This window comes from Haliotis rufescens, unplaced genomic scaffold (genome assembly GCF_023055435.1).
Source record: "Haliotis rufescens isolate VD_foot unplaced genomic scaffold, xgHalRufe1.0.p SCAF_6, whole genome shotgun sequence".
NCBI lineage: Eukaryota > Metazoa > Mollusca > Gastropoda > Lepetellida > Haliotidae > Haliotis > Haliotis rufescens.
In genome coordinates, this window is record NW_025964334.1 from 34,686,522 (window position 1) to 34,711,950 (window position 25,429).

Consider the following 25,429-nt stretch of genomic DNA (forward strand, 5'->3'; position numbering starts at 1 on the left):
GAACAGACTGATGCATTTGTGTACGTTACGCCATTTACATACATTATTTACATACCTTAGTTAATTGTCATGTGAACGTAAAGTAAATATACATATACACACGTATGTATAGTTACGCATAAAGTACTTACGTGAGTATATGTTGTGCATGTGAACGGGGTATAATTCATTCCACTCAATCTGTCTAAAAATCCAGTCAATATACATATTAGAGAAAGTAAATCAGTTAATATACTCATTGCCTGATTATAGACACTGACCATATGATATCCGGGGCGTGTGTGCGTGCGTGCGTGCGTGCGTGCGTGCGTGCTTGCTTGTGCGTGTGTGTGATTTTGTACTTTTTCGACTAGATACATTTTCGACTACAGCAACAAAACAATATATTGTTTCAATTAATACTACAAAAGAAACACCTTGCAAGATGTCATTTTTGTGGCACACAATGTCTTTTTGTCAATAGTCTGAGGCATAATTTATTCACGAATGTTCCTTGACAATCTATATTCTATAGTCCCATCCTCACCACTCCCCCGCCCACACCAAGAGGTCGGACCCTAAGTCAGCCCTCTCGATTCTTGCATTATTAATCACCATTCAGAGAAAACCAACACAAACAAACAAAAGGCCTTTCATTATATTTTGATGTAACGAGTCCACGCTACAACGGTGAATGCAGTATTTGATAAGCTGTGAAAAATGTCCTTCGGCGACATACTAGGCCATTCCCCTGGAGAGAGCCAGCTGAATGCTATAATTATGTACAAGACACCATGCATAATGCATCAGCCCATCTTCCCGAGACAAAGGAGTTAACGGAGTATAAAATTCCAGTTTCCACCCTTGCCGAACTAGGCTGGTATTATGGTGTTACATTTTGTCTAGACTAACGAGTCTATGCATAGTCCAATGAATATCACATTCGCGCAACGAAATCGAAATCCGGTGAAGGAGGCTCAAATGACTCCCCAGGCTCAAATGACTCCCCCATTTGTTTTCAAGAATACAAATATTTGACACTAATTGTGCAACAGTCTGTGAACGTCGTACACAAATAATATACTCTTAAAAAAAAAGAAACTTGACATAGATGTAAAACCACTTTTTGCCAAATATCTAAAATAATTACATTAAATGAGAACCAGATAAGTCAAACAGAAAGATGATGTGTCTATAATTCGCGAAAACACATGCAAAGCACATAAATGTAGCGTTTGGGGATAAATTTTACAGCTTCATCCAAACGCAACCGCCTGTAAAAAACGTGCAGCACAGGATCCTGCATTTAGGCATGCAGGCCCCTGCTGAATGGGTATAAAAATCCACATCAACGGCTGTTCATACAGTCCTTATAACGGCAGTAGAGGCGGTGACAGAATGCCAAGACTGAATGCAGCTCAACGGAACAATGCCATTGGGAGATTACAAGCTGGAGCAACTCAGCAAGAAGTGGCCAGGCACTCTGGCGTATCCAGACAGACAATCTCCGCACTGAGGACCCGATACAACAACACCAACAGAGTTGACGCCAGACCAAGGTCAGGAAGACCAAGGGGACAACCCAAGCACAAGATCGATACATCCGGCTGCGACACCCCCGATACCGCACTACCACAGCCACGTCTACAACCACACAGATCCCTGGGGTACGCAGAATATCAGATCAAACGGTACGCAACAGACTGAGGGAGGCTGGACTTTTTGCACGAAGACCTGTCCGACGTCATGTATTGACCCCACGTCATCTGGCGGACCGTCTGCTTTGGTGCCAACAGAGGGTCAGATGGGCACGTGCAAGGTGGAGAAATGTACTGTTTACTGACGAGTCCCGTTTCCTACTCACACGTGCTGATGGGCGCGCACGTGTCTACGGACGTAGGGGTGAACGTTACGCCCCCAACTGTGTGCAGCAGGTTGTCCTATTTGGTATGGGCCGGAATTCATCACGTTGGTAGGACGCCTCTCGTGCATGTGGCAGGTGCATTGACAGGTGTGCGTTACAGAGACTTGATCCTACAGCCTTACGTTCTTCCTCACGTCAACGTTCATGGCGGACAGTTCCAGCAGGACAACGCTCGACCGCATATTGCACGTGTTTGTCAGGACTTCTTACAGCACAACATCCAGACATTACCTTGGCCAGCCCGGTCACTAGATTTGTCCCCGATTGAGCATCTGTGGGACGAGTTGGATCGACGCGTTCGCAGAAGGAATCCACCGCCCCAAACACTTCCGGCGCTTCTTGATGCACTTCAGCATGAATGGCAGCACATCCAACAACGTGTTATTGACAACTTGATTGCATCTATGGGTCGTCGGTGTCAAGTGGTGATTGATACACGTGGTGGGCACAACCGATTCTGACATTTTCTGTACCCCTGTGACATTAACTGTATCGTGTACGTGTGTCTGTCTAGGTGACACGATTAATGTTTTGAACATTGCGTACATTGATCTTCAAACAGTGTTTCAATTATGGTGTCTGTGTCCTATTTTGAAACAATCGCATTATATTACATTTTGAAAGTCAGTGTCAAGTTTCTTTTTTTGAAGAGTATATATTTTCGATGATACAACAGTATTTTCGATGATTGCACCCATTTTTTTCTGCATATTGTGAAATTACCAGATGTTTTGCATAATAAGATTTTATGTGATGAATTTGAAGGGCATTATGAAGTAATTTCGTTTAGACTGTTTAAATGCTGTTACACATCAGCAACTTTACTTTCTTACATATTGGCTGGATATGATGTGATATTGACGCTTTACTGCAATATTTGTTTAACTTTGTATTTGTATTAATTATTCTGTTTGATTTACTAACTTTGTATTTCGAATAATACTGCACCTTATGTTTGATTGTTATGTCTAATATTTTGAGAAAGATAATTATATGGGCAATATGACCTTTTGGGCAATCTTTCTTCTTCATGTAAAATGTTGATATGCATGCACGATCATTAATCACGATTAATTAATGGAAATCTATATTTTTTTAAAGATATGTAAATAATTACTTTACCTAATGTGATATGTTAATAAGTTTCCTTTTTACGGTTATTTTTATCGTCAAATTAACTTAAAGTGAAGTTTAAGTGTGTTTTGTGTACGAAGTCGGCGCGGTCATTGTTTTATTGGGTAATAGGTGGTTGATACACTTATGTCTCTTTATACACGAAAACTAATCGTCTTGTTAATTTAAAATATACAATGGGTTTTATTAAAGTTACCTATTGATTTAAATGCAGCGACTCTCCAATTACAATACACTACACTCTTCAAAAAAAGGGACGCACAAGTAGATTTCTAGTAAATTAATTGTACCTAATAAAGTCGATATATTTGATTTAATATCATAGATCCAAATATGAAATTTTGGAGTTCGATAGTCACATGTTGGCGTTGTACAAAGGCATTGAAAACTGTTCATTGTCTTGTCACATAAGGCCACAAGGTGGCGCTGAACTCTGTATCTTGTGTGACCGTCCCGGGCAGCAATCACGGCTCTGGACCTCCTCGGCACTGACTGGATAAATGTACGAATTCTGCCCTGCAGAATTCTGCGCCATTCTGCTTGTAACGCGTTGGTCAGTTGTAAGAGTGTCTGCGGCGTGTTCTGACGTTGACGTACACGTCGATCGAGTTGTCCAAGAGGTATTCGATTGGGTTGAGATCAGGAAATCTCGACGGCCAGGGCAAGGCGTTGCCGTTGGCATTATGAAGGTAGTCTACCGTGACACGAGCTGTGTGCGGTGAAGCGTTGTCCTGTTGAAACAGGTCCCTCTGGCGGTCAATGATTGGAAGAAGGTGAGGTTGAAAAATTTGATTGATGTAGCGATTTGCTGTCAAACTTCCCTGAACCTTAACCAAGTCATCTCGTGATGTAGGATATGGCCCCCAACACCATGACACTACCGCCACCGAATTTGTCGAATTCACGTACACAATGTGGGGCAAAACGCTCATTTCGACGACGATAAACACGTTGTCTTCCATCTCGCCGGTGAAGAAGAAATCGTGATTGATCGTTAAACCACACTCGTCTCCAGTTTCTCAAATTCCAAGGCTGAAAGGTATGGCACCAACGCAAGCGTCGTTGTCGATGGATCTGTTCCAAAACATGGACGATAACTGGTCTTCTGGGTCGGATTCCAGCCTCACAACACAAAGATGGTTCCTGATAGTCTGGTCCGATATCCTCCTCAAACCAGGGATGTGTCCTGCAGTCTCCGTAGCTGTGTCATTGCGATGACGTAGGTGGAACAGTCGAATGTAACGATCCTGTGCTGGGGTGGTAACTCTTGGTCGGCCGGTTCTCGGACGGTCTGCAGTGGAATTGAACTGTGTGTATCGGTCCCAAAGGCAGAAAATGGTGCTGTGGTGGAAGTTGAAGTGGCGTGCAAGAGACGATTGCGATTCCCCTCTTTGGATACGTCCTATGGCGATGTTCCGATCGGCAGCGCTGAGTCTCGGCATTTTCGAACTTGAAAAATGTTGACAATTGAATGACAAATTATTGGCTTATGTTTGCCTTTTTATAGCCATTACCACGAGTTACGAATGCCATAACTTGCACATGCATTTTGCTTTACTGTTTTTCTCCATGACATCAGTTTTAACAAATGTGAAAACAATGCCGTTTAAGACATTGCAAATCAACAATGGCTGCGTTTTGACGCACCGTTTGTCGAATATCAGGCCAATAACATATTCCAATAACATATATCCAATTTATATATAACATATATATATATATATATATATATATATATATATATATATATATATATATATATATATATATATATATATATAATTTATATTTATATAACAGATTTTTTGCGTAGTCACGTTCAATGAACTACATACTACCTGTGCGTTTCTTTTTTTTAAGAGTGTAATTCTCGGTAACTGCTCATAATAAACTGTGAGTAAATAAAATCAGATATATTTACCTATCGGGTGAATTTTATGATAATCTGTACAACGTGGTATTTGTTAACTGACCGGAGGAGGTCATATAATACAAATGCTTGTCTATGATTTTAAAAGGAAGTGTGAGTGGATGTTCTGTTTGACAAATCTAACAAATGCTTAAGATAGGTAGAAACGCGTCAGGAGGTAAGTTTTCCACAAGTTTTGCGTTAGTTGTTGAGATAGTTGTAATGATCCGGAGTTACCTCCCCTTATCTTACATTCGACATCAGGCGTGAGGTCGATAATATGCTGTATTCAATGCTAAAGGTCGCAAAATTAATGACTTCTTTGTCGGATTCGATGCATCCGCTCCGATTTTAAAAACAAATTGTTTCCACCATTAATGACACGTGTACAGTATTGTAGACGTCACGGTCACCGCATTATGGCGTGATATGGAGGTGACGTCAGACACTGCCACAGTTGTCGCCATTATTCATTTGATGAAAGACAGCGGCTCCCTATATGTAACCCATTCCCCACAATATAGCTTTGAAATGATGGATAATAAGGAAATTATTACACTCTCATGAGTGTCATACAGGTTTTACGAAACTCGATTCAGAAGTCATATCTTTACAAATCAGTATATTCTGCAATTTATGTTTTTATTTGCTATTCAGTACTATATGTTTTAACTGTCTCTCCCAAACAAATGAGTGGCTCTGTACATTACAATCTGCCACGAGAATAGAATAGAGTAGACTTAATAACAGTGTCTTCTACTTTCAGTTCACTGACCACGAAGAGCGGATACGGATCGTGAAGATGTGCCAGAAGGGTGTGACACCTCTACAGAGTGAGTGAGTGAGTTAGGTTTAACGCCGCTTTTAACAGTATTACAGTTATATCACGGCGTGTCAGCTTAATGTGGGAGGAAAGCCCGAAGTGATGCAGGTCTCAGACGTTTACCACTTCGGTGAAACCCACGAGCACGGGTATGGTGCTGACAAACCTAGAAACATAATCGGGGCGAACCGGGATTCGAACCCATAATAATAGGTTTCTGGCGTGCCCAAGGGACGCAACTCTGCACAGCGAATCGAAACTTAAACTTACACTTACACTTACACACATCAGAGATTAATTGCTTTTTTATAACGTCTTCATAACAGATCCCATATGAGATAATCAAAGCGATCTTTATGTCATCATTATGCATTCTATCATTATTTTAGTGGATACTCGATTCTGATTGGCTATTTTCTCTGCAGCTTTACCGTCTTTGAATTTGAACTAAACACAAACGATCTTATATATCACCTACTTCGGTTGGAGATTTGAAACAATGATAACACTAAAGCAAAGCAGATAATCCGTATCAAGTTAACGACGGGATATTGTTTTTCCTGTGACAAGAGATTAAAACAAACCATAGGGCAAAATAAAGCCAAAACCTTAAATTCATACTTCTTGAAGACTTTGCGCCAAGTCGTACTTATAAAGACGAGCGCGCTGTGACGTGACATTCCACGCTTACATAGGATGACGTTATTGCGTAGGACTTGTGCGACGTCATAATGGCAGCTAAGATGTCTCAATGGAGTATCCGATACTTGAATCCAACTTGGCTTGAGGGGTGTATAATTACACCTTCTACCTACGACCACATTATGCTAAGCTGAGTTATCACTTAAACGTCTACTGTAGTCTTTTGATAAAAGATAAATTAAATCTAAACTGGGTTATATAAACTATTCGTCATAAAATAACTGGTACTAAAACATCTGACACGCAATGTTGGGGATTGTTCTTAGCCTAACATTTCAGAATAGAAAATGAGGAAGAGGGGTTGAAAACCAAGATATGTTTGATCTTTTCTATAATCAATTTAGTTTAAAACAAGGGGGGGGGGGGGGGGGGGCAAAGCATATGCACCGCCAACTCGTTGTCAACAGATATTTTCCAAATCTTTGCATGTTCTTTATCAAGGTGCTCTTGGTGCATTTCGCGATGTAAAACCCGTTTTATCACAACAAAGATCTTGATTATCGATCAGATCGTCTTGACTTGCCGTGGAATCTGATTGGTCCAAAGGAGAGGCTGAGAAGGGACATAACTGGTAATAGCCACTGGTGGCGATACGATCGAGCCCAGGAATTCCAGCCTGGTTCGGTAAGGTTGGAAACTGGTCTTTTATAGTCGTTTCGATTCGTTTGTTGTTTTACACCGCACTCAGCAATATTCCAGCTATATGACGGCGGTCTGTAAATAATCAAGTCTGGACCAGACAACCCAGTGATTAATATCATGAGCATCGATCCAAGCAATTGGGACCGAAGACATGGTTCAACCAAGTCAGCTAGCCTGACCGCCCGATCCTGTTAGTCGCCCCTTACGACAAGCATAGTCGCCTTTTACGGCAAGCATAGGTTGCTGAAGACCTATTCTACCCCGGATCTTCACGGGTCGACTTTTATAGTCAGTTAACTTCTTTACCTCGCGAAGATGGCATCAGCCATGCTGTGTAGTAGTTTCCACAAAAAAACACCCTGGAAATTGCAAGGCACGAGAACGTAGGTTCAAACCATTTATTCATGTAAAGATTAAGAGAGGAGACATTAAAGTAGGAACGACTTTCTACTGGGACAATGACTTGCTTATTGACTAGACTGTGTTAAAAATCTAATGATGCTTATGATATTTAGATTCATAATTGACATGTGTGATAGTTTTGCCAAGCATGTTACCTTCTATAGATGCTTTAAGATGGCGTGTAATGCCAACAGACAATAGATGTATTACATCAGGACAGTATCCATGAGTGGGTGAGTATGGTTTTACGCCGCTTTTAGCAATATTCCAGCAATATCACGGCGGGGGACACCAGAAATGGGCTTCACACATTGTACCCATGTCGGGAATCGAACCAGGGCCTTCGGCGTGACGAGCAAACGCTTTAACCACTAGGCTACCCGACCGCCCCAGGACAGTATCAAGACCAAAGGCTTCCTGCCCGCGTGAAGACCCCGGTCAGAATTGGTCTTCAGCAACCCATGTTTGTCGTAACAGGCGACTAACGGGATTGGCTCGATGAATTGGTTGACGCATACAATAGTATCCCAATAACGTATGTCTATGCTCATGATATCAGTCACTGGCTTTTCTGGTCGATTATTTTACAGACAGCTTTAATATATCTGATTTTTATGAGACCGGCTGCTGTATCTATCAAAGGAAAATGAGAAAAAGAAATATTCTAAACAATCTTGTATTTAATGTGTAAACACACGCACTGTGAAATATTATCATACGATTGACACTTAAACGACATAGACTTGCTTTTACACAAAGATCAACATGTACTTCCTGTCCTATGTAAGAATCATTGTTCTACGATGCCATTACCTCAAAGTTTCTTTGTAACTATAGTTGTCCTGGTAAATATTTATAAACTTAATACATACTGAGATCGGGATCCATTTCGTCAAGCCGGTTCGAAAGTTTTATTTGCGATAAAGAATACTTATCAAGGAAACAATGTAATCGCAGAGAAAGATTCACTCGGCTCAGCACAATAGAACCTTTGTCAGCACTGGCGTGCACGTGAATATTTCATGATACAACACAACCTTGCGGCAGTCGTGAACCTTAATTTCTTTTTGAAATTGTTTCCGTTTGCCCTTGTCTGCAAATCAAAGTGTATATCTAATTTCTGTTAAGCCCGATGTACTATGTCTTCAAGAACAGTCATGTTATGCCATGTTTAATGGTGGCTAACATGAGACAAGACATGGTTATTCAATGGTGATGTTTTGATACGGGTATCATAGTTGCGTTTTGGGCCTTACGTTTGTAGTGTTTCGGCGACCGTTTTCAAACTAGTATAGTGACGTTTTGATAACGTTTGTAAATATTTGGCCAAATCCGATTTTCAAGTTTATACTTAATTTGTCCAGCGATTTATATGCGGCATATCTCGCGTTACCCTGTTCACAATGAACTCATGTAATATGACTTGCTATCCGATGTTTTATGCGTGTCAAGTTAGTGGAAAAAGCGAAATCGATCAGAGTGGGAAAGGTCAAGGTGATTTCCAGGGTTCAATCCCACTTAACCAACCAATCAGAGAGCACACACTCCCATTCATTTTACAGTGATTTAAGCAACGGAGAAGTCATGATAATCTTTTGATTCTGAAAGTAGAATCGACGAGCCCCATAACCATGTTATGGTTGATATACATTTTGTCTATCATTTACCGAAATGGCATATAGTTGCGTCAGTTTAACTTGTTAAAATGCACATTCAGAATGGCCAGTAAATGTCTGGCGCACAACGAATTAACTGCACCAACAATACCGTTGGGTCAACGCAATGGTCTAAAACAGGGGAATGTTTGTGTGAGCTCATCGCCAGTTATTGTCATCAATACAGCTGAGTGAGTGAGTGAGTGAGTATGGTTGTACGCCGCTTTTAGCAATATTCCAGCAATATCACGGCGGGGGACACCAGAAATAGGCTTCACACATTGTACCTATGTCGGGAATCGAACCCGGGTCTTCGGCGTGACGAGCGAACGCTTTAACCACCAGGCTACCCGACCGCCCTCTCAATACAGCGGAGCCAATGCAGTTGACCGAATGACTTCAAGATACAATATTTTTTATAGCGGTAGATCACAGTTATCTGGCATGTTTGGTTCTGAAACACTATTTTAGATGGGTACCCGCACTTCTAGTTGATTAAGATACTCTTAACTTCTCGGTCGAACAGGGAGTGAGTGAGTATGGTCGAACGCCGCTTTTAGCAATGTTCCAGCAGTATCACGGCGGGTGACACCAGAAATGGGCTTCACACATTGTACCCATATTGGGAATCGAACCCGGGTCTTCGGCGTGACGAGCGAACGCTCTAACCGCTAGGCTACCCGACCGCCCCCGAACAGACTAGTGCGAACGAAACAGTGTATGGACTTTAACACTTGTGTGACATAGGATCAATTAATGTTTACAAAATATCGTTAAGTTTACATAAGTGCTTCACTGACATGAACAATCAGACTTATGTACGGATCGATAACCGAATAAATAACACAATGTATTCCTTCTTTAGGCATCCCTCAGACACATCTCACCAGTGAGGCACTCGATTCGGGAAGTTCTAGAAAACAAAATAATAAAACAGCAAATGATAAAAAGAGGAAGATAAAATTGATTTGTTTGTTCTATACAGTTATATCGATGAGCGTTTTATAAAAAAAGATAAAGGTTTCAGAATAATATCCAATAAAGTTGTCCAATAAACAATTATAAAATCCTGAATAGGTAGACAAATGTAACTACCTATAGGTAGACAAATATAACTACCTCTGTGTAGCTCTCTTTACTTATCTATATAGCAATATATGGACATCACATATCGATAGTGTACAGTACATTCACCCTGTGCACTCAAAAGAACCCACTCATCCGATGGTAGATGGCAAGATGATGGAAACACGAATACGTTCATGCACTCGAAACACAATTGTCAAGACGGGTGTTGTCAGTCTGGGCAAGTGACTTAGTTCAAATGTGCCTCTGTTATCCCAGCAGGGAATGGGTACCCGATATGTGAGGTGGATGTAAAAATGTCCTAGCGCCCGTAGGCAGCTTGGGTTGTATACTCCCCATGGAGTTTCGAATGATAACTGGTTTGGGAACAAATAAACCGCCTTTGAGCAGATACTAGTACCTGGATAAGTGCGGCATATAAATGTATAATAGATACACAAAAATGATTTTCATAATATATCAAGCGAATATTTAGATATATCTGATCGTCTGACCTCTGACCGGCCGTATCAAAAGTTGATTCGATATATATAGACAAGTCTCGTTAATCCGACAATCAGCTTTATCCGACACTAATGGTGGAAACCGATTAAATCAGTCCCATTTAGACCCGTTAATCCGACAGTCTCGCACTCCGACTCCGACACACCTAATTTGCAACGAATTGCTGAAATCACTCATTTATCAGTCTCGTTAATCCGACACTCGTTAATCCGACAATCAGCTTTATCCGATACTAATGGTGGAAACCGATTAAATCAGATATTTAGACCCGTTAATCCGACAGTCTCGCACTCCGACACAGTGATCAGCGTACTCCGTGGTCATCTGCCCGCGAGTACACAGCCCCGTGTTTTGATGAGAGACGAATCGGCGAGTAACTGCATATTTCAACGGCTGCAGGGATAAACTTGCTTAACAATAAATAAATATAAATATATGTATATAAAAAGATCCAAATTAAAATAAAAGTATATTAAGGAGTCATTTCAATCAATCTGTCTAAAATTCAGTCTGATACTCTCAGGCAATATGTAAATTCAGTCAGTATGTACATTGCATGAGTGAGTGAGACAATATGCAAATTGACAGACATTTTCAGTCAGTATACATATTACCTGATTTAAGCATTGACTGTAACATAAACAATGCGTACTAGATTCGGCCAAATTGGCAGTGGATACTTTGATTTTCACGTTGATTACTCAACATATATTTTTGTGATCAATGAACAATAAAAAGGAGGAACAATCTCGTGACACAGAAGCATTGTATAATACATTTCACATCTATTACAACGTCCAGGTCCCGTGAAGATTCCGGGTTAGAATTGGTCTTCAGCAACCAATGCTTTTCGTAAGAGGCTAGTAACAGGATCAGGTGTCAGGCTCTCTGACTTGGTTGATGCATGTCATCTGTCCCAATTGCGTGGATCGATGCTCATGATGTCAATAACTGGGTTGACTGGTCAAGATTCGATTATTTACAGACCGCCGTCATATAGCTGGAATATTGCTGAGTACGGCGTTAAACAACAAACAAACAACGTCCATACCAAAAGGGAGCACAGGAAATACAGTGCTCAGCCCCTTAGAATATATCCGCTGTTTGACAGTCGGTTTAGATTTACGTGTTTATTATTGCCCTGAGTTTTACCTTCCGCCCTGTTCAGGTCTAGGAGCAGCTGATCCCCATTGGGAACGCACCCCCCACAGAATCCCCCACAGTCGAGCTTCACCACAGCACCCCCTTCTGTCCTATTCACCAGCGCCAGGGGAAGCCATCCAGTTGTGTACCAACCTTGCTGGAAACAAAAGATCACGATCAACGATCCTGGCATGGCTAAGGGACGAAACTCGAATCTATCATTTCATACGTCAGGACCACTCACGATCCCCGAACGAATAAAAGCGACAAAACCCTTTCCATATTCATAAGAAACATCTGTCAAAAGCAGAGTCGATTGTACGATTCCGACTTTATCATAAGAATGTGTTTATGAATCACTATCAAATAGTGATGATACCAGGTTTCGCGAAAAGGTGAACGCATCCTGCCCCAACGGTGCCACCCGTCACAAACACATGCAAAGGCAAGTCAATTATTCACCTGAAAAAAACAACAACAGGGGAACAAATGGTACATGCCAAAACAGGAAATTGCATCGGACATAATTTTTGTCACTGATAAGTCGAGTTTGGAAATGGCATCCACATGTGTTCCATAAAATGTTTCGAAAGTGTCAAGGTCATTCTGGGCCTCCGTAAAGGTCTTGACTGTTTTAACCTTGATCAAACAACTTCTTTGAAATTTTGCTGGAAACAGCATGTTCGATTGTACAGGAATATTTGTTCGGCATAAAGGGAAAGTTGATTATCAGAAAGTTGAAGTCATCCCTCTTGTCATATAGTCTTGAGGAGAGTGTTTTGTCACTCTGAATCTTTTTGCATAGATCTCAATATGAAACAGATGAGACGGTCTCAATGGTCTCGGGGCGGTCGGGTAGCCTAGTGGTTAAAGCGTCCGCTCGTCACGCCGAAGACCCTGGTTCGATTCCCGACATGGGTACAATGTGTGAAGCCCATTTCTGGTGTCCCCCGCCGTGATATTGCTGGAATATTGCTAAAAGCGGCGTAAAACCATACTCACTCACTCACTCACTCAATGGTCTCCTTTGTTTCTAGTTCAGGTGGGTAAATCAGCGGAAGGGAAATGGCTATTTGATGGTTATTGAACGGTATCAGATCATCGATATACTCATGGACGGATACAGAAGGAGTGGGGGGTGGGGTGGGGGTAGAGTAATAATAATAGAGTAAATACGGTAATAAAAAGTGGATACGAATAGTTATTAGTTATTACCGTATTTACTCTATTAAATGCCGGTTTCAAGCAACCGGGTAGTTTTTATGCACTGAATTCTTCTCATCATTATCTTTGTTATTAAACGCTGAGGGTAAAGGTGAGGTGAAATGGGGTTTAACGTCGCGTCCAAGATACGAATAGTATTTCACCTTTTCACTGACGACAAACCCGGTGTGTCGGAGGTCAATGAGGAAGTGACCTTTAAGGCCGCAAGCGCTCAGAACGCCGTTGTCATGTTCGGAGTAACAGTCGTACGACTTGCCGTAGAGGACGTGTGGACCAACAACGTCGGCAAACGTCGTGTCCTCAATGTCAACGGCGAGGGTCTGAAATAATCGTCAAGGTCACAATCATTAATTCAAACACAAACTGGTTATAGATAGTTGTGAGTATGTATACAGAGGTTATCACGCGAGTGTGTTTGGGGATTATAAATATCCTGTATTAGGGAAAAAAACGTTGTATTTAGAGAACATATTTCGGCCAAATCCAACTGTTTTAATTTGTGGAAAAGATTCCAAGCCGCAGAGGTCTACAAGCACAGATATGGAAACTGATCCCGCCTGGCTAGTGCCCTCGCAAAACTGTTCCGCAGTTTATATTTCCAAAGTTGCCAAAACTTTTAAAATGCCTCCGCTATCAGTTACAGTTAGACACTGATTTTATAGTGTATTTTAGACTATTCTTTTGATAATTATAGCAATTATCCCAGTAGTTTCTCCAGATTCCCGATGGTTAATTCTGACTCGATCGCCGAATGACAAGGGCGATGCCATGTTTGTTTATAAACACTGAAAGTAGCATTCGTGACCAATTCGTGTTATTACGGAACAGGCCGAATAGCGACTCGTGCCACTCTCATGGCCATTTTTGCGACCGGGTTCCGTCTTAGCGCAAACGGGCATACCTAAAACAATTGTCATCTCGTTTCGTAATGGTTCACATACTATTTCCCCATGTATTATATATATTTCAGATGCAATTTAAAGCACATTGGGACGTGCGGGATTATACAGTATGACTGAACACATTTAACTGTGTCTTGGGTATATTTTTAGATGCAAGACATTGTAAAATCAAAAATTATTTCTGAGGGATTCTTTGACGAAGAACTTGAACGCGCATTCTGATTGGTTTGTCGTATTTTCGCACATAACATTCATCGATACGGGGACGAGTCTTCTTGCAGGTTATGGAAAGGCGCCATTCGTCACCACTCGCCCTTTTCCGTAACCTGCAAGATGACTCGTCCCCCTATCGATGAATGTTATGTGCGAAAATACGACAAATCAATCAGAATGCGCGTATGATTTCAAGTTCTAGGTCAAAGAATCCTCAGAAATAATTTTTGATTTTACATATGTCTTGCATCTAAAAATATACCCACGACACAGTTAAATGTGTTCAATCATACTGTATAATTCCGATGTGCTTTAAATTGCATCTGAAATATAATATAATGTATGGGGAAATATAATTATGTGAACTATTACGCAACGAGTTGACAATTGTTTTAGGTATGCCCGTTTGCGCTAAGACGGAACCCGGTCGCAAAAATGGCCACGAGCGGGGCACGAGTCGCTATTCGGCTTGTCCCGGAATAACACGAGTTGGTCACGAATGGGAAAGGGGCGAGTGGTGACGAATGTGAAAGTAGTCCCTACTTGACCTTTGATATTTGCATCTCTATCCGCATATGGCCACAACAGATATCGTTTTTATTCGTTGGCTTTATCCTGCCGAGAAACCTACCCATTATATGATAAAGCATGATACCCACATTTCAAATGACCGTTAATGCTTTTAAAGATTGATTTAATGAATGAGCTTTTCAGCGAAGGGATCAATAGTATAGTTCGACCCGGAACAGGCAAACGATGACCAATGGTGGAGCATCCATCAATCGTAAACAGTGGTTGGCGTAATCTACATTGTCTCACAAGGTCAAGGAAGACGTCACACAATCAACGAAGTGACCGATGTATCCAATGAAATCTTTTAGTATCGAAAAAGGTCGAAAAGGTCGGCCATTTCGAAATAAAACCATGGGACCAATGGATTTCTTAACTTTTTAGAATAGATACTTTATGAGTGAGTGAGTGAGTATGGTTTTACGCCGCTATTAGCAATATTCCAGCAATATCACGGCGGGGGACACCAGAAATGGGCTTCACCCATTGTACCCATGTCGGGAATCGAACCCGGGTCTTCGGCGTGACGAGCAAACGCTTTAACCATTAGGCTACCCGTCCGCCCAGATACTTTCTGAGCACACGCAAAACCTTCAGCAAAAATTCGAGCAAAGTACAGCAGCCCTTCACATTGCGTCATGAGGAGATGTCGGATTATGGAGGTACTGCTTACAACATGGTTAAATTATCACTTCTCCCTATACACTAGTGGATATAGAGCCGAGAGAGTGGAAGGTCGGTGGGTCGATCCCCTGGCCGCGTCATACCAAAATACGTTAAGGTGATATTTGTTGTTACCATGCCTGATGCTTGGCAAAAGGACAACGAGGACTGATCGTACCACAGCGTGTCAGCTCGATGTGGAGGAAAGGAGTCAGTGTATTGAGTCTGAGTGGGGTATCCATGTTAAACTGAGGCGCGGCATTTCAGTCCGGACTTGTACAAGCAGCAACACACACACGTGCATGAACGTAACTATATATAAGTGCAATAATGCTGAAAGCAGCGGCGACGTTAAACCAAATTTCACCTCATACAGACTGATACACATATTTCAGCACCAACCATATACCACCACTGTTCAAAATGTGTGATCACTTACTGTTTCGACACGTGAATATCCGGGTTCATGAACCCATAATTGTAGGAGGTGATCGCGTGGTCAGGCTCGCTGACCTGGTTGATGCATGGCATCGTATCCCAATAGCGTAGATCGATGCTCATGATCTGGATAATCTGATCCAGACTCGATAAATTACAGACCGCCGTCATCTTGATGGAGGGGCGGTCGGGTAGCCTAGTGGTTAAAGCGTTCGCTCGTCACGCCGAAGACCCGGGTTCGATTCCCGACATGGGTACAATGTGTGAAGCCCATTTCTGGTGTCCCCCGCCGTGATATTGCTGGAATATTGCTAAAAGCGGCGTAAAACCATACTCACTCACTCACTCATCTTGATGGAGTATTGCTGAGTGTGGCGTAAAGCAAAAAACAAACAAACAAACAAACAAAACTTACTCTTTCGTTCAGTCTTATTTTATGGTATGTAGTCTCTCCCCGTTCACCATGAATATATTCTCCATTACACTTGTGGTTTCTGATGTTTGGCTGCACGCCAACATTCGGCGTTGACAAAGTAAGGAACGCCTGGGGCACAGTCTGGTTCATTCCGCGACAGAACAACCGCCTAGGGGCGCCATCGAATTGTTCCAGAAATATCCAGTATTCGCCATCTTCTTCATTTCCGGTACAAAGTTTCACGTCTGCGCATGACGTCGGTCGACGTACTGCAAATAAATGACGTACTGAGTTGTTGAAGTAAACAGAAAACGGAAGTCAATGATGCAATGTCCACAACGCCAGTTTTTTAAACAACGCTCAAGATTGTCATGACATAATCCTACTCATCTTCCCGAGGCAAGAGAGTTAACTGACTTTAAAAGTCCAGTTCCACCCTTGCCGAACTAGGCTGGAATTCCTGGGCTCGATCGTTGCGCCACCAGTGGCTATTACCAATTATGTCCCTTCTAAGCCTCTCCTATGGACCAATCAGATTCCACCTCTCGTATCACTTGCGTTTGCTTCACACAAAATGGTGGCGCCCAGTCAGGACGATCTGATCGATAATCAAGATCTATATTGTGATAAAACGGGTCTTACATCGAGAAATGCATCAAATCACGTGAGCACCTTGATTAAAAACATGAAAGGATTTGGAAAATATTTGCTGACAACGAATTGGCGATGCACATGCTTTGCAAATCCTGCAATCGATCGAAATCTGCACGACAGTTTACGAACCGGATTTTGATTTCGGTGCGCGATTTTGATTGGACTATGCATAGACTCGTTAGTCCAGACAAAACGTAACTCCATAATACCAGCCTAGTTGGGCAAGGGTGGAAACTGGACTTTTATAGTCAGTTAACTCCTTTGCCTCGGGAAGATGCACGTTTCCTGATGCCGCACTCACCAATGTCACAGCAACTTAACGACGGCCTGTAAATAATCGAGTCTGGACCAGGCAATCCATGAACATCGATCTACGCAATTGGATGGTATACGATGACATGCATCAACCAAGTCAGCGAGCCTGACCACCCGATCCCGTTAGACGCATTTTACGAGAAGCATAGGTTCCTGGAGACCAATTCTAACCCGGATCTTCACCTAAACTATTATAGCACTGAGACTATTAGGCCAGTTGCTACAGATATAATTTTGCTTCGAATTTTTGTATTTACATAATACAAAACGTTGGTCTGACATGCGTGTGAGTGTGTGAGTGAGTTAAAATTTGAAATCACTTCGGCAGTATTCCAGCCATATCACGATATGCATGTGTGCGTGTGCGTGTGCGTGTGCGTGTGCGTGTGCGTGTGCGTGTGCGTGTGCGATACAAACACTATTTACAATCCAGTACTAAACAACACACAAACTGCTTGATGTTTTGTATTTTTATTTTTCGTCCGTGGCTGATTACTGACAGGTATTGTAAAGTGACATTTGGAGACACAAAGTCACACTTGGCTACAATAACCCGTGAGCCTTGACTCAGAGTTCTGCTTGCATTGTCATTGTAATTAGTTGGATATTCATTATGAATAAGTATCTTGTGTTTAAATCAATTTGTTAAAAAAATACTATGTGAGACGCCAGATACCTTTATCATCTAAACGACATGTGCGTTGTACTGGCAAGTTTGCATTGCTGTTACAGACATCAAACAGCGAACAGTGGTGATTTTCACAAACACCAAGCAGTCTCTGAAAAAAAAAGACAAAACGTCATTAAAAACAACATAAAGTCCAAAGATTGCAGGTCAAAGTTATTACATATTATCTATAATATTATATTGATCTTCTCACTGATGACGAAGTGGGAGTCATGGCTACCGATGAGGACTGAACCTGTATCGCAACATTAACCCGGATTTGCTTTTTTTAACGAGGACTACAGTTGGGATGAAAAACATGTGTCAGTGTACATACCGAAATTAGGTAACCACTAAGTTTTTACTTTGCAACAGACAATTGTGGGGGGAAAAGGCCTCAGCGAACAAAATAAACTATAGGATGAAACAAAGAAAAACAACAAAACTTTAGAAAGAGACAATAAAACAGAAACAAAAACATCAAACACACAAAAGAAAAAAACACAAAACAACAAAAACTACAGAAAACAAACAAACAAACAAACAAACAAACAAACTAACAAACAAAAAACCCATAATGCACAAATGCATATAAAAGCATGAATGAGCTAATGGGCTCAGTAAACAAAACGGGCGAAATCAATCTCATTAAAATACGATCTTAGTTCTCGCTATCGCTAAACAAAGATCTGAGGACACCCCATTACGACCTTTCATCCGACCAGAGACCATATCGGTATATGGTCTCTGATCCGACCAATCAAAGCGTCGCTTACCAGATCATGAAAGTGACAGTCGGAATGGCTTTTCTAATTATGCAACCTCGGACATGTTAACACGAGGTATTCCGAACGACAGTTACGGCCCGTTCGACTGTTTCCGCCAAAATTATCGTCTATCTCTCGCTTCCGTGGGATAAACATTTGAACGGAGGAGGCTTTGCACAGTACGTGGGAAGCACTGCCATACAATTTCAACCAGATATTAGACATTCCGGAATGTTCGTTTGTTCAGTTTTCAAAATTTGAATCGAGAACTGTGTCAACATATCTTTCAAGCGTAGTCTGAAATGGAAGTCGCCAGGTTGAAATGAGTGCCTTTAAGCTCGAGACATCTGCTTTCTAATTGGCTGATGTCGACTTCTCGTTTGTCGTTTCAGTGGTCGGTCAAAGTTCGCGAAAGGTCGTTCTGACGTGACCCGTAATGGGATGTCCTCAGATCTTTGTTTAGCGGCAGCGAGAACTTAGATCTGATTTTAATGAGATTGGGTCTAAATAGACAAACAATAATTGATACAGTGTCATGCATAAAATGTTATACAGCTCTTTATTTGATGACACCACTGCGGTACTTTCTGGTAGACCTGTGAAGATCCGGGTTAGAATAGATCTTCAGCAACCCATGCTAGCCATAAAAGGCGACTATGCTTGTCGTAAAAGGCGTCTAACGGGATCGGGTGGTCAGGCTCGCTGACTTGGTTGATGCATGTCATCGTATCCCAATTGCGTGGATCGATGCTCATGATGTCAATCACTTGATTGTCTGGTCCAGACATGATTATTTTACTGACCGCCGTCATATAGCTGGAATATTGCTGAGCGCGGCGTTAAACAACAAACGAACAAACAAAACTTTCTGGTATTTTAGGTAATGTTTGTTCGCCGTTTAATAACACAATATTCCAGTTGTATGACGGTGGCCTGTCAAAAAAGTCTGGACCGGCCAAAACAGTGATTGATATTATGAGCAATGATCAACGCTATCAACAAATAAATAAACGCTACAAAACCCTTTCAAATCCATAAGAAATATCTTCTAAAAGCAGACTAAATTGTACGATTTCGACTGTGAACAGCAGGAGTTAATGAAGCACCATAACATTGTGATGACAGCAGGAGTTCGCACCAGTCACAAACACATGCAAAGGCAAGTGTTCATCTGAACAACCGAACCTGACCACCCGACCGAATGAGACGCTAGACGGTAACCATACGTTATTGTGACCATTTCTAGCCCGGATTACAAAACAGTACTTACCACAATAGCAAGCCAGCAAATAACAGCTAATAATACAGTAAATAACAGTTGACGACGTTTAAACTCAATGGTGGGTGAATGTTATTTATTGCCGCATCTGCAATATTACAGCTATATCACAGCGACCTGTAAGTAATCGTGTCCGAACCAGTGAGTGAACGTATGAACAACGATCCACGCCATTATGTCACGATGACACCCGTTCCTCATTCGTCGACCTACCAGAAGCATAAGGAACTAGGGACATATTTTCCCCCGGAATTCTCAAATTATGAGTAGAGATAAAATAATACAACTTCACTTGTGGTAGGGATGTGAAGTTGTTGGCGATCAATAAACCACATTTTATATATTGTATTGTTGTTTGATACCAGATAAACGTTTTTAGTGTTCTACAACATGTTTAAAAAATTAATATACTTCTGTGAAATGTTTCTGAATGTTCTACTGTCCTTAAGCGACAGGATTTGATATGGCATAAAGTTTGAATATCCAGTTACATCACGGCGTGTGAACTTATTGTGGGAGGAAAGCCCGAAGTGATGCAGGTCTCAGACGTTTATCACTTTGGCGAAAACCACGAGCATGGGTATGGTGCTGAAATATAATCGGTGCGAACTGGAATTCGAACCCATAACCATAGCGTGCACAAGGGACGCAACCCTGCACAGCATGTTTCGGCGCTTTAGACGACTGTGCCACCCGTGCCCCTATATATCTCACCTGTGACCAGCTGCCGATATCTGAGAAGACAAAAGACGAGTTGTTGACGAGTTGACTCCTCGTGGCGTCCTCGTTCAGGTGACACATATCGGACTGGGTGCTGAAGTTGATGGACTTGCATCTCTTCCGGTTCAAACAGTGGACAGCGCAGGTCATGATGCCGTTCGCCTGAAGTACCAGGAAGGTTGACCCCTTCAGCTGGACAGACCTCTCCAGGTGCTGGACATTGTCCAGGTTGGTACACGTGTAACCTTGACCGGACACAGATACGCCAAGACACACCCACAGCAGGCACAGGGAGGCGCGTGATGATCCAGAGGTCATCATACAGATGACCTAGACCCTCGCAAAATGGCGGCAATCAATAGTAAGGAAAATATGTCTAATGCTGTAAATGGCCACGCTCGTGGGTCCAGTCGTAATGGTCAATATATTAAACAGTTATATGTCCAGATGATGACACGGGATACTCAAAATGTTCAAAAGTATATTATACATTTCATATTAATATCATATCATATCAATATTAAAGGCCTGAATAACGTACTTTGTCGCTCGATTTATCTTTTCAGAGTTGCGTTCCTTATCCGTCCGGATCCACTCGTTGAATCCACGATTCCAAAGCCGCGTAAAACCCGACGCCCTCACAGCAGATTAAAGCGTGTATTCTAGAATAAAACAATTCCGCCAACTTTGATCGACTTTGGATGACCGAAAGTGACCCCTTTGTTTTGTGGTTGACTTATTTTTCGACGTGGTAGAATGTCAATGCAGTAGGATGGCAGATGTCCGTTCTTTATGCATATGTACCGACTCTGAAAGACAAACAACACCGAATTAACCCGACAATAAGTATGGGAGTGAGCTAAATTTTATGTCCTGTCGGCAATATTTCAGTCATATTGGGACAGAAATATGCTTGGCATTTGCATAACATACAACAAGTAATGAAAGAACAGAATAACAACCAGCAATTATGTTACATATTAGAGCATATAAAACTGTTTGGAGAACATTAAAACCAACGATTATTGAAACAGTATGCAATAAAACGTGTCACGGACGGCCATATGTAAGTTGCACCTTGTGTCCGATGCATTGTCTTCTGATAATAAAATATGATAATAAACTATGCGATATAAAAATCGAGCTATAGATGGGCAGCAACAACTGTGGCCCATCTTGCTAGGGACCACGGGAACGTTCGGTACTTCTTTATCCTTCGTGGTTCCCCAACAGGATTTATACCATACCCTTAGTTTCTTGCGGTTGTACAAGAAAATTTAGCCCGTAGCTAAAATTTCAAGTATACTACTGTATTCAACAATCGGCAGACTTTAACACACTTTAAACGGTCTTACATACCTCAGCAATAGATAAGGTGTTGTAGTGTCAAACGTTAAAGTGGCCAGTCGCCATCTCTCGTTGTTCTACCTTGTAGTTGCAGCGTCAGGAACAACCCCCTCCGCTCCGTCGCCAAGTCAACATAGAGAGCTAATTGTCGCACTTTGTCTCGGAAGACACTAGCCTCGGCTTGATCAATATGGCGTCATGTTGCATTGATAGTTTCTCTGGCTGTTTTCAATGACCCTGCAGAGTCAATATTAGAAAAAAAGATAAAGATGCAGCTTGGATAAAGTTGGCTGACCTGAAACGTGAATCTGAAGGCTTTCTGTTCGCTGTTCAGGACCAGTCACTTCCGAATTCGAGACCGTCAATGTGCGATTTTGCATAAAAATGTAAATATGAAATATAGATTATGCAATGAATTTAATGAGACTGCCCAACACATCTTCAGTGGATGTTTGTTTGTTTGTTGTTTAACGCCGCAATATTCCAGCTATATGACGGCGGTCTGTAAATAATCGAGTCTGGACCAGACAATCCAGTGATTGACATCATGAGCATCGATCCACGCAATTGGGATTGATGACATGTATCAACCAAGTCAGCGAGCCTGACCACCCGATCCCGTTAGTCGCCTTTTACGACAAGTATAGTACCCAGCAGTACAGAAACTCCTGCCACGCGGCGGCGGCATGGAAACAAACCCGACAATCAAGCAATGGACCAGAAATTCAGTCACACGATTGATAAAAATGATATGTTGATTTTGAAATAAGTCTGCTGTGTTCAAGTTGAGAGATTATGCTACTTATAAGTTTTGTTTGTTTGTTTAACGCCGCACTCCAGCTATATAATGGCGGTCACTAGACCGTGACAAGGGTAAATTCGAGAATCTGTGACAATGCTCATGATGTCAATCACTGGATTATCTGGTCCAGATTCGATTATTTACAGACCGCAGTCAAATAGCTGTAATATTGCTGAGTGCGGCGTTCAACAACAAACAAACAATCTTACGACAAGCATAGTTGTTTTTTTACGGCAAGCATGGGTTGCTGAAGACCTATTCTACCCCGGAATCTTCACGGGTCTTTTGTGGATGCATTACTCTGGCACTAACACAGTATCTTAAGCAACAAGCGACATGATGGCGTGACTCGATCCTTTTAATTCGCCATGCTTGTGGTTTTGACACAGAGGTCCATCCAATATGTAGAGGGCGTCATGGACAATGATCATTATAAAATTCTTTGGAATAGGCCCATATACAGCCTCAGAACTATCCAGGCCAACAAACCTGATCTTGGCTCGTGATTTAAAACATAACGCGGGACGCATAGAAACCACATGTACCCCTCGCGATACTGCTACAACTTAAAGTGTTTCTCCCTCGACAACGTATGCCCCAATTGTTGCGAAGAAAAAATGATTATGTAATCTGTTAAATGTATATCGTTGCATAAGTCGATTGAACTAATTATGAGATTTCTTTTCGTAGTTGTTCGTAATTATATCCAGAGACTTGAGTGCCTTAGGTAAATTGAAATTATATTGACGTCACTGTCATAGGTTGGTTTTTGTTTGTTGATTGTGCAAACCATCTTCCCGAGGCAAAGGAGTTAACTGACTATAAAAGTCCAGTTTCCACCCTTGCCGAATTGTCGCACTTTGTCTCGGAAGACACTAGCCTCGGCTTGATCAATATGGCGTCATGTTGCATTGATAGTTTCTCTGGCTGTTTTCAATGACCCTGCAGAGTCAATATTGGAAAAAAAGATAAAGATGCAGCTTGGATAAAGTTGGCTGACCTGAAACGTGAATCTGAAGGCTTTCTGTTCGCTGTTCAGGACCAGTCACTTCCGAATTCGAAACCGTCAATGTGCGATTTTGCATAAAAATGTAAATATGAAATATAGATTATGCAATGAATTTAATGAGACTGCCCAACACATCTTCAGTGGATGTTTGTTTGTTTGTTGTTTAACGCCGCAATATTCCAGCTATATGACGGCGGTCTGTAAATAATCGAGTCTGGACCAGACAATCCAGTGATTGACATCATGAGCATCGATCCACGCAATTGGGATTGATGACATGTATCAACCAAGTCAGCGAGCCTGACCACCCGATCCCGTTAGTCGCCTTTTACGACAAGTATAGTACCCAGCAGTACAGAAACTCCTGCCACGCGGCGGCGGCATGGAAACAAACCCGACAATCAAGCAATGGACCAGAAATTCAGTCACACGATTGATAAAAATGATATGTTGATTTTGAAATAAGTCTGCTGTGTTCAAGTTGAGAGATTATGCTACTTATAAGTTTTGTTTGTTTGTTTAACGCCGCACTCCAGCTATATAATGGCGGTCACTAGACCGTGACAAGGGTAAATTCGAGAATCTGTGACAATGCTCATGATGTCAATCACTGGATTATCTGGTCCAGATTCGATTATTTACAGACCGCAGTCAAATAGCTGTAATATTGCTGAGTGCGGCGTTCAACAACAAACAAACAATCTTACGACAAGCATAGTTGTTTTTTTTACGGCAAGCATGGGTTGCTGAAGACCTATTCTACCCCGGAATCTTCACGGGTCTTTTGTGGATGCATTACTCTGGCACTAACACAGTATCTTAAGCAACAAGCGACATGATGGCGTGACTCGATCCTTTTAATTCGCCATGCTTGTGGTTTTGACACAGAGGTCCATCCAATATGTAGAGGGCGTCATGGACAATGATCATTATAAAATTCTTTGGAATAGGCCCATATACAGCCTCAGAACTATCCAGGCCAACAAACCTGATCTTGGCTCGTGATTTAAAACATAACGCGGGACGCATAGAAACCACATGTACCCCTCGCGATACTGCTACAACTTAAAGTGTTTCTCCCTCGACAACGTATGCCCCAATTGTTGCGAAGAAAAAATGATTATGTAATCTGTTAAATGTATATCGTTGCATAAGTCGATTGAACTAATTATGAGATTTCTTTTCGTAGTTGTTCGTAATTATATCCAGAGACTTGAGTGCCTTAGGTAAATTGAAATTATATTGACGTCACTGTCATAGGTTGGTTTTTGTTTGTTGATTGTGCAAACCATCTTCCCGAGGCAAAGGAGTTAACTGACTATAAAAGTCCAGTTTCCACCCTTGCCGAATTGTCGTACTTTGTCTCGGAAGACACTAGCCTCGGCTTGATCAATATGGCGTCATGTTGCATTGATAGTTTCTCTGGCTGTTTTCAATGACCCTGCAGAATCAATATTGGAAAAAAAGATAAAGATGCAGCTTGGATAAAGTTGGCTGACCTGAAACGTGAATCTGAAGGCTTTCTGTTCGCTGTTCAGGAC

General features: G+C 41.8%; 1 protein-coding gene across 1 annotated transcript; it reads right to left on the bottom strand.

Moving 5' to 3' along the window:
* Positions 1-9,742: 9,742 nt before the first annotated feature.
* Positions 9,743-22,235, bottom strand: LOC124117581 (A disintegrin and metalloproteinase with thrombospondin motifs gon-1-like). Its single transcript, XM_046479539.2, has 7 exons — positions 22,090-22,235; positions 20,725-21,539; positions 17,974-18,076; positions 16,329-16,597; positions 13,271-13,447; positions 11,913-12,060; positions 9,743-10,083 (listed from the first exon to the last, which is right to left on the bottom strand). The coding sequence occupies exons 2-7, from the start codon at positions 21,049-21,051 to the stop codon at positions 10,043-10,045; spliced, it is 1,065 nt and encodes a 354-aa protein (XP_046335495.2). The 5' UTR covers positions 21,052-21,539; positions 22,090-22,235; the 3' UTR covers positions 9,743-10,042.
* Between the last annotated feature and the right edge of the window lie 3,194 nt (positions 22,236-25,429).

Coding starts and splice junctions, on each gene's coding strand:
- LOC124117581 (XM_046479539.2), bottom strand. CDS start 21,051: ATGATGACCTCTGGATCATCACGCGCCTCCCTGTGCCTGCTGTGGGTG. Junction 13,448..16,328: donor AAATAAGACTGAACGAAAGA/GTAAGTTTTGTT, acceptor CGATTATTTCAG/ACCCTCGCCGTTGACATTGA. Junction 10,084..11,912: donor AGACCTGAACAGGGCGGAAG/GTAAAACTCAGG, acceptor TTTGTTTTCTAG/AACTTCCCGAATCGAGTGCC.